Source organism: Corella eumyota, chromosome 3 (genome assembly GCF_963082875.1).
Source record: "Corella eumyota chromosome 3, kaCorEumy4.1, whole genome shotgun sequence".
In the NCBI taxonomy this organism is placed as follows: Eukaryota; Metazoa; Chordata; class Ascidiacea; order Phlebobranchia; family Corellidae; genus Corella; species Corella eumyota.
In genome coordinates, this window is record NC_137492.1 from 9,081,344 (window position 1) to 9,092,080 (window position 10,737).

Below are 10,737 nucleotides of genomic sequence, written 5' to 3' on the forward strand. Positions count from 1 at the left end.
TTATAAAAAGTGAGCATGTCACAAAATTTGTTATTTTTATGTCATTGCACGTATTTTGTTGCTTTATTGTTTATTAATAAAAATAAAAAAAAGAAGATGTCTAGAAATTGCCTCAAAAATGCTTGAAAGTTGCACACCTAATAATTATCTCCGTTGAAGGGACGAAACTAAACGAAAACAATAAAATTAAAATTATTGTTTAAATATATAGATCTGTAATACTATTTACCATTAAAAGGCAAAAGACTGCAAGATAAATGCTAACTCTGTATCTAAAACAAAGTACTATGTTACTAACTTGGTAAATATACATATCACATTAAATCTAACTAAATTAACTTTTTGGTGGTCAAATTATAAAATTTTACATAACCACAAGCAAAAACTTTTTAATGTGCCATTTTTTTACTTTTCTCCACTGTTTGTATCGTCAATAAAGTTTCTGTCCGATACACAAATATAAAAGAATGAACGACAAATAATTTAACTTCCGTAAGAAGATGCACCAGAGCAAAATAAACCCGATCATAAAAATTTGGGTGGTCTGGTGGAATGGCTTATTTGCGGCCTATAAAGTGTAGTTCAAGTCGCAATTGCACACTACTTGCTTACATGCCCTATGTTTACGAATAGCTTGCACATCTTTCTATAAATTTTCTTAGTAACAATAAAAATGATAAAGTAAAGACAAAAAAAATTATTAAAATATGTTTGTGCCTTTGTTTTGGTGAAACGACGTTATACAGATTAGTGGGTGGAAAGCTAAGTCGGGGCAATACAACTGTTTATAAACGCGGCATGTGTATAAAATTAAGTCATAACAACAGGTGATCTTGTTTGTACTTTTTTCACTAGACACACTGCTTGAAGCAATAAGGTCACATGACCTTGGGCCACAATCTAGAATCAGAAACGGCTTTAGTACCTTTGTTGTTCTTTATATATTAGGTTGTTTTACATGAAAGGAAGGCAAAGGGTTGTAAAGGGCCGTTGTCCCTTTTCGGAATTTCGAATCCAACAAGACAAAGAGAATTGATTTAATATTCTTCCCATGGGCCACGCGATTTAATTACAAGCGCGCAGATGGAGTGTTATTATTATTGATAGATCTCTTTTAATATTGTAAAACATTTTTGTAGCCCCTAGGAATGTAGGTATCGGTTTTTCTTAAACAACATGACGCCCAAAATGAGAAGAAAAATTCCTCAGTATTAAAACAAGTAATCCAAGTGTATACATATACCCTTCTGAACAAAAAACGGTGCTAGAAATAATAAATTTTTACTAGTTTTTGTTCAACTGCATAAAATCGTGTTTACATATGGTTTAGCACAGACGAAATATGCACTTATCCTTTGGGGTTATGAACCTAACTTAAACTAGCCATAAAAAATGACATTTTCAAAACAGGTTGTAAAAGTCATAACAGATGATTTATATGATAAAAGCTAAACACTAATCCAACATAAGTTGTTTTTTTTCAACCAAGTTTAGTCGTTGTCATAAAATTATTGAGAAATTATTGCGCAACTTATTAAGAATATATAATTAACTATTTACGTTACAATAATATAGTTTGTATGTCGCAATTTGACTGTGGTTTAAGTCACTTCCGTTTTAAGCAATGCGGGTTGAGCGTACACTACACTGAATAAATATATTTTTTAAATTTGTTGTGCATTTTTCAAAACTATAACCAAAAAATGATAACATAGTAGACAAATAATTAATAATATGCACATGCAGTATTATTAAATTCTGAGCGTTAAATATACGCGTTTTATCTGCAAAATTAGTAACAAAAGACTGTTTATAAACGGTGTGTTTTTATATAACATTACTTTCCTGCATGTTTGACCTAAAGTAGTTGAAAACACATAATAAAAATGGGCAATATTTTTAAAAGACATTTAAAAAATGTTAACCAAAATAATACAACGTTTTTTTTTGAAAAGTTTTGGTTTTATATTACAAACCCAAAAAATACACTTAAAAAACGAAATACAATCTCACCCTGCCCATATTTGCGAGGGCTACCAAAAAATCGATTTTCTTTAAACAGGGCCATATGTTACAGCTTACAGCTGATTTTCTATTGTCATCGCTCGCTTTTGTGTTGTAAGTCAATTTGTATTCCTTATTTGGGAAATGACACGGTCGAGCGAATATATAAAATCAACTTTCGAACTATAGAATCAAGGGTTAACAAAGTCTTGATTTCGGTGTGGCCTAATGTCAATGCGATTTCGTTACTTTTGTATAAGTGAATTTAATCTTTTTCACGAATGGAAATTAAGAAAAAACTAATAAAACGTTTTATGTGGTATAATACCTGACATTTTAAATATGATTTTAGTTTTTTGGAATTTTGATTTCCAAAAATGCTTTTGGTGTCCAAAAAATGCAATTTCAAAACGTTACGGTTAACATGTGGGTGTAAAGTGAACAATTCTTTTTGGTTTCCATGATAGCTTGTCAATTAACCTTCTAGTTCGAAGTAATTGTATGGCGGCGGCCTTACGTCGTAAATGTTACCCTACTACTTTATAAAATACGATAGTCCTAAACTGGTACAGCGACTTTTTGGTATATGGCATCTAACAGCAATCGTAAAATTGGCCGTGTTAGTCAGACTGGCGGTTAAAATACATAAACCTTCAATACATTCACTACTAGAACAAAACTAACACACAGCTTGTGACAGGGCCGAAATATTTCCTTAAGCTGTTCTTGGGGATATAATTTAAGCTAAAGCCGACATTTTAATTATTTAAATGACTAAAGAAATTTTTCAAAAAAATAAGCTCAATCGTCACATGATTAGCGCCAAGCAAAAGTCACAGCCCAACAATGTGATAAAAGAAAGATTTAATATCACAATTAATTAATGATTTGTTGACAAGTAAGATTAAAGGTTAAACTTTAATTAAGCAATCTAAAACTACAACAATTATTTAAACAGGAAAAAACTAACGTAAAATTAAATTGCCTTGTTTAGGCTTAAGTACAGTTTCGCTAACATTAGAATTTTAGTACCAAAATTCACACGACTTTACGCGAAAAAAAGTTTCCGTAAATGCCCCGGTTATCGTTTAACATAGGCGAGTTGAACACAGTTCAATTTTTGCAGAATCGTGTTTGGTTAATTTGATTCATAACACCACTACCGGGTTTTTCAGTATTGCTAGATTTAAAGCACGTCATCAGCGTGTTATTATTTAATTAGCCGCACCGTTACAAGTTAGATTATGACGTCATAATATCATAATAGGTTGACGTGGTTGCTGTCGAGGCGTAATCACAGTAATTTAGTATCGTGTTTACGTCTATGATTTTTGCTGGGTTGGGTTTCGAAAAGTTATTTTTAAAAAGTCCTAGGTTGATTAAATTAACAAAGAATACAACATTAATTACGAAACATATGTTCAAAATAAATGTAGTTCGTAATACATGCTGACTATAAATTTCGTTTCGAGTTTAATAACTAATTACACACAGCTCACGCAAAAATATATTAAATATTTTTGATAACACTAGTACTTAGTTTAAAAACTACCAAAAACACACAAATACTTATTTAGAACAAGCTTCCGTTCGGTTTACAGTTTACAATACTTAGCAGGTCGTTAAACTGCATAATTAAGAAAAAACTGAAAACTTTTTTAACAGTCCTGTATTAAGTTTGGTGAATACTGTTATCGATAAATGTCTGACTGGTTAAAAAAAATATAATCTTATCTTGCCTTAACAATGCTGTATAAGCCAAAAAAAATTGATATTATTTATCACTTGGTGTATTAGATATACAGCAACAAAGAATCATTGAAAAAAATGAAGGAAAAATAATATACAAACGTGTCCATGCGACCGTAAGTAAAAACATGCTACTACTAGTCGACAGATTTTCTACAAATCATAAACTCGGTTGTAAAAGTATAAAAACAAATAGATAAAGTTTTTAATCACATAAAACATTTTCGTAACGAAAAGCCTATCGAACTGTAAGATTTAAAATACAGTCAATATTTCTAACAAAAAGTGTTTAAGCATTACTATTTAACAGTAAAAACGAAAAAATATTGAGCAATTTTATCAGGTAATTATCACCACGCTAGTTTAAATTAAAATATTTCTTTTAAATGATTTGAGGAGATCTACAACTTACAAGATAGGGGGATAGCATACAATAATAACCCTTGCAATATGCTATTTGTTATAATGCTACCCAGACTTTTGTGGTCAATCTACTAACTACACAAGTACAAAGAAATTTATAACTTGATTTGCGCTTAAGTCACAAACAAAGTAAAAACCTGTTTAGCTTTTAACATAACAGCGAACAGATTGAATTAAACTAAAAGTAAAGGAAACTATTTAAGTTTAATGAAATGATGGTGCACTTTGTACAAATCACAAAATGTAAGCCAGGTATCAAAAAAATTATTTAGTTGTTACTAAAAATGCAATAACAATTTCAGTAATCGTATGAGGCCCAGGTCTTCATTGTTTGTTTTCTTTTAACCACACTATTGATTAAATAAACAGAGCTATTAAATGTCTGTTGAATATTTACATTACATTCACAGATACAATATGTGGCTGTATTTAAAGTAATAGCCTGCTAAAAGCAATTTATAAGATTCACTGAAAATTAAAAAACGAGCATTCTACAAGTAGGTTTTTTTATGTCTACCTCGAAAACCATTCATTTGCCACACAGCTAAAGCACAGTCTAGCTGAATTTTAGACAAGTTAAATACAATGTTGCCAACAAACAAAATAAATGACCACAAAACAAAAAATTACGAAAAAAAAACAGAAAAACAACGGCTGCAAGTTACTGATCATTCGTCAACAAGTTAACCCTTAAAAGTTAAAGTTAACTTTACAGTTTTTAAATAAAAACAGGCTTAGTAGCCTGTTTTTGATCGCACCTTGTCTTGATGAGGGTGGTGGTGGGTGTTGTGTTGGCACTGTTTTGAAGCTCCTGTTGGGGTGATCGTTGATGATGTCGCAGCGGCTGCAGCCTTTTGTTTAAGCATGGTCCAGTCAAAGATGTAGTCATACTGGTGATTGAGGGTGCGAAACAGAATGCGGAATAACTGATATAAAATGGTAATTATGAAATTTTTTTTTTTTTTTTTTTTTTTTTCGTAAAAACAAATTTTCTTTAAAAAAAAGAAAAAAGAAAAGAAAACATTAAACTAAACTGAAAGCAAGCATTACAGTTACCTGTCTAAGGTACATATAGTCAGGTGCCTCTTCAAACCTTAATCCACGGCAGTAATTCAAATACATAGCAAACTCAGCTGGAAATCCTTTACACAAAACCTAAATAAAAGTTTTCTTTGTTTGTTAAAACTTTTAAAAAGAGAGTTGAATTAAAATAAGATATTAGAACGAAAAAAATAAGATATGGTAATAATTTAGCACTGTTTCCTCATTTAGTTTTATATTTTTTTATCCACTGAAATTTTTTTTGGCGAAAGCTTACAAATTAAAGAAAGCATCTATACATTTACTTTGTTATAGTTAGATAAAAAGTTTAAAAAGAACTTTTTATATCTTAATAAAATAAATAAAACATAATCTGTATCAAACTAACCATTTAATAGCCTTAAACCAGATTAAATTAGCTCAAACATTTACCAATAAGATTAAAAAAAAACTATTAATAAAAAATTGTTTTTAATACATTTTTTAGGATATTGTTAGCCCATGATGGCTATAAAGTTTAAATTTATTAAGTAAACAGCAGCAGTTAATAATTAATGACAAACTGTGCTCACCATAAAGCAAAAATTTGCACACAATAGCCCTGTTTATGCGACACATGGTTATCATAGGCAAGATAAAAAAACAGAGCTATTAATCTATTTTAGGCGTTGGCCTATTTGTGCAATGCAAAACTCAGTAATGGGTAAACCATAACTCCATCAACAAAGTTTTTATTAAAGGTTATCCAAGATCAGTCTTGTTGTTTTGAGAAGTTGCACATAATTATAATTAAATAAATATTTAAAATTTCAACTTAAAATGTAAAAATAAAAAATATATATATTGTTTAAAATTTTAGAACCAAATGATAGTATCCAATTTTTAAAAAATCAAGTTCAGTAAAAGAAAAATGCTAATTGTTCGTTGAAATGTTAACATAACAAAGTTGTAACTTACATTAAAATGTGTCGTGTCTAACTTTAACAAAACTAAAACATAATAAAAAAAAAATTATATTTACCTCAACTGGGGTAGACATTTTCTTTTCGCTGATACGCTCATATTTCTGTTTCTTTGTTGCTGCCTTAAGGCCCTGCCAGGGAAGTGAAGTACGATTGAAGTACATAAGTACATAGCCCAGCGATTCCATATCATCACGACGGCTTTGCTCAATACCCAAGTGAGCATTTATGGAAGCATATCGTGCGGTTCCTGTGAGATTCTTATCCTCTCTATATGCTATGTGCTGGCGTGTGCGGCTGTCTCTGTATTTCTTTGCTAGCCCAAAATCAATGAGGAAAAGCTTGTTGCAATGACGGCCGATGCCCATAAGAAAGTTATCTGGTTTAATGTCTCTGTGGATGAAGTTCTTGTTATGAACATACTCAATTCTACTTATCATCTGGTCAGCCAACATCAGGACGGTTTTCATGGTAAATCTTCGGGAACAGAAGTTAAAAAGATCTTCCAAACTCGGTCCGAGAAGGTCCATAACAAGAACATTGTATTCGCGCTCTTGACCAAACCACCTTATATGGGGTATACCTACTCCAGATTGAAGGATTTTGTAAACTTTGGATTCGTAAAGTAGCTGGGGATGTCTTGCTTTTTGTGCTTCAAGTTTTACTGCCACTTCCTCACCATTGGCAACGTTGATTCCCAAATAAATATCCCCGAAGGACCCGCTGCCAATTTTTCTCACCAGACGGTATTTTCCTCCAACAATAAATTCATTTTTACCACTTGCACTAGCCATATTTGTTAAAATTAGGAAATTAGAAAAAATAAACCCTACGTGTTTCTAAAAAAAACAAGATTTGTTTTAAGGGAATTGATTTACTTGTATATAACTTACCTAAAATTTTTATTAAAACTTTACCCCATCTTTAATGTCTTGACCTAATAAAATTTCTTAAATTTATACCATAATTTTTAGTAATGTGCCAAGTATAAATTAATTAAAGGACAAAATAATACAACAAAGCAAAAGTAATACTTTTTTGCACACCCCATTGATAAGCACAATTAAAAAACCTACTAAATAATTTAAGGCAGAGGGCAAGCTTATTTTATATACATTAAATTATTTATAAACATATTAAAGCACCGTCATTTTTATTAAATAAATTTAATAACACTTTGATACTAGTAATAAAAAAAGTTGTCAAGTAAGATAGGAGTTTATAAACTTATCAACTTTTGTCTACATACAATATTGATTAAATTACCTGATATTTTTTTGTAAATTTTAAAATTGCATGATTTACACAGCTATTTATAACTGTAAAGGAGCTACTAGTAGCTTGTTTACAAGTATTATAATTATGTAAAAATACCCTGAATATTGGTATATAGGCCTATATAACTTTTTCTGCCTTCAAGTATATACATATTTCAGGTTTAACAACTAAATAACAACTTTACTTGAAATCAAAGTGAATTACAACAAACATAATGTTCACAAATAAATATTTAAACTTAATTAAACAGTAATTTAAAAGTATATTCAAATAATCAAGTTTTTTAATAACTAATGGTAACAACCCAAAACATTAACCAACTAACTTACAACAAGCAGGGCAGACTTGAATCAAATAAATTTTCTACATCAAGGATTTACACCAGTAAAAAATTTTAGCGTTATTTTACACCAATTTTGTTTGACATGTTATTTAATTAAACAACTTGATTTAAATTACATAATAAAAACTTTACATAGGAATTTCGATGAATAAAGTTTAGCACAATTTTAAATCTTCTCTTAACCCTCCCTTTTAACCAATAAGTTAATAGTAGGTTTACACAATTAGTGTGAACAAAAAGTACCACATGGAATATATAAGGTTCGCTTCTGGTATTTTAATATTTTAAAATAAATAGGTTAATTATCCTTATAAAACATTAAATAATCATCTACTGAAGCCGATCATAAATATATTTACACAAATTTAGTTACAAAATTTTATTACAAAGGTTAAAAAATAAATAAAAACTTCTGATACAATCTGGCAACCGGCAGTCAGGCAGTTATTAAACTGATTCTATTATCAGAATAAACCTATTACTTTGTTGAAATATTAAATATTTAATGGTGCATGTTTGAACTTGACAGACAGACACATACATGGTTCCAAATTAGCAGTATTTGTAACATTTAAACAATCTATTAACAGGGATTGGCCAAACCCCAAACGTCCCGACTTCACACAGTCAGGTCAGACTGGCTTACTAAACTGGCTAAATATTTAACAACTAACAACGAATTAGCATGGCCTTAACTGTCCAAAAAAATAAGAATAACCAGCCAACGGACACCTTTAGGTAAAAACAAACAACAAAAACCATACAATTTGACCAGTGACTGACCGACCGACTGATCTGCTGATTAAGCAAGTAAAATCGATTTTTGGCATGCTAATTAATTTAAAATAAACCTTGCCATTCATATAACTATATTGGGTTAATAAATTTAAAAATTTCTTTAAAACAAATTAATAATTTTAAGAAAACAAACCTGAGTAAAAAAGAAAATGAAAGCGAAGTCGAACAAAAACTCAGCTAAAGTATTTGTGAGAAATGGTATCTATGACGTCACCAACGTCATTCATTTCCGGATCACCTGAAGTGGCCAATCGTCGTGGCAACAAAACATTTTATATAGGATTTCTATGGCTATAGTGTTTGCATATTTTGCTTAGGTTCCTAATTGTTAGATTTTTTCTATTGACAAACGCTTTTAACAAAATTGTTATACCAAGTTTATTTATATAATAAACATTTTAATTGTTATATCATTTTATACATTTAATAAGACCAATCAAGCTTTTAACTGCTTTTTTATAAAATTTGTTAAATAGTATTTTTGTTAGATATATATTTGTTTAGTTAAAAAATAATTTATATTATTTAACATAAAACGTTTTAGATACCTTATTTAAATATCAAGTTGGCATGCCATTTTTAGGTCAAAAATAAGTCAATCGTTATTTTTCGTAAGAGACGCTAGGCCTAAGTCATGAAGGAAATAAGAAACAAACAAAACCACAATGTCTAAATTTTAAGAAAAAATTAAACAATAATTATTACACTGTGTAAAGTATTAGCAAGCCATATGTTTTCTTGTTTACATTTTGAACAAATTTAAAACAAACCAAATGAAATATATGCTACATCCCGTTTTTTTCTCAGCAAATAGTTTCCGATGTAACGCATATAACCACACAAGTTTTCGTTAAACCACAAAAATTACGGGCTTAGCTTTAGGCATTATGCTCGGTTGAGAAGGCAAAGAGATTTTTTTATTAAAAATATCCCACTTTTGAAATAAACATAGTTTCTTTTAAAATATAGACAATAGCTTTAAAAATAACTTTTGGTTGAATAAACAAATTTAAAAAAAATGCAATTTAGTCAAGTTCTTGAATCTGTTGGTGGCTGGGGAAAATATCAGAAAATCTTATGTTTAGTGTTAATGGTAATTGAGATTAGTAGTGGCTACCTTCAAATGCTTATTATTGTTATTAACCAAACACCGAATCACAGATGTTTTATACCAGAACTGGACTTACAAAATGTATCAGGTAAGTTTTTAAAGCATACTTAGATCATCTATTAAATATTTGTTTTTAATCATTAAAAATGTTTGTAATAATTTAACATAGAAGAAATTTTAAAGACTTCTACATTACAACTTCACTTATAGGCTAATAAGATTATTGTTTATAATTTTACTAAATTAGATATACTATAAGATGTTACTAACACGATATTATGTAATAGTAACCGCATGACCATATCGAAAATTTAGTTCATATTTTAACCTTAAACGCTTTGCTTAAAATTTAGGCAATAGCTCAATAATGTTACAAAATTACATTCCAACGACACTGGAAAACGGGAAGGCAAAGCTAGATCGTTGTCAGCGTTACTTTGGTAAAAATATTAAATATAAAACTCAGTTTAAAAGATTTTAAAACCATTGTTATTTTTTTTGATTAAAAATGTGTTGTTTTAATATAGATCTAAACAGCACAGTTCAAAGTGTAGAAAACTGCAAACAAAGATATGTATACGATGGAAACGAGGAAGGAAAAACTACAGCTATTTCGGAAGTAAGCGTGAACAAAATCCACTTCCCAATGTTTGTGTTAAAATTATTAAAAAACAATTATATATTTTTTGAGTATTATTAAGTAATTTTAATTATTTATTTTTTATATTAAAAAGATTTTCTGACAAACTTAAAAGTTATCGGTTACATTGCTAATCATGTGATTTAACATTCAGTGACTTAAATAACTTTCAAACTTAACTGAGTTGCAATTTTTAGTTTAATTTTGTCTGTGGCAACGCATGGAAAAAGCCTATTACCACCATGGCACTAATGTTGGGTACTCTTTTTGGTTCGTTTGTAGCGGGTTATTTTTCTGACAGGTAAATCCCCTTTTTTCTATGATGGGATGATTCAATGATTAAGAAAAATATTTTTTTGTATTCACAGTTATGGACGCAGGTTTATGA

At 29.6% G+C, this 10,737-nt stretch overlaps 1 protein-coding gene across 1 annotated transcript; it reads right to left on the reverse strand.

The window, feature by feature from the left end:
• Positions 1-122: 122 nt before the first annotated feature.
• On the reverse strand, positions 123-7,014 carry LOC145746499 (casein kinase I). The gene is made up of 4 exons (XM_082564795.1): positions 6,239-7,014; positions 5,233-5,331; positions 4,935-5,102; positions 123-167 (listed from the first exon to the last, which is right to left on the reverse strand). The coding sequence occupies exons 1-4, from the start codon at positions 6,971-6,973 to the stop codon at positions 138-140; spliced, it is 1,032 nt and encodes a 343-aa protein (XP_082420921.1). The 5' UTR covers positions 6,974-7,014; the 3' UTR covers positions 123-137.
• Between the last annotated feature and the right edge of the window lie 3,723 nt (positions 7,015-10,737).

What these genes read in the sequence shown, in the direction of transcription:
- LOC145746499 (XM_082564795.1), bottom strand. Translation starts at nt 6,973, where the DNA reads ATGGCTAGTGCAAGTGGTAAAAATGAATTTATTGTTGGAGGAAAATAC. An exon ending in AAATGTCTACCCCAGTTGAG is followed by an intron (nt 5,332 to 6,238) that starts GTAAATATAATT and finishes ACTTTTATTTAG; the next exon opens with GTTTTGTGTAAAGGATTTCC. An exon ending in ACTATATGTACCTTAGACAG is followed by an intron (nt 5,103 to 5,232) that starts GTAACTGTAATG and finishes ATTTTATATCAG; the next exon opens with TTATTCCGCATTCTGTTTCG.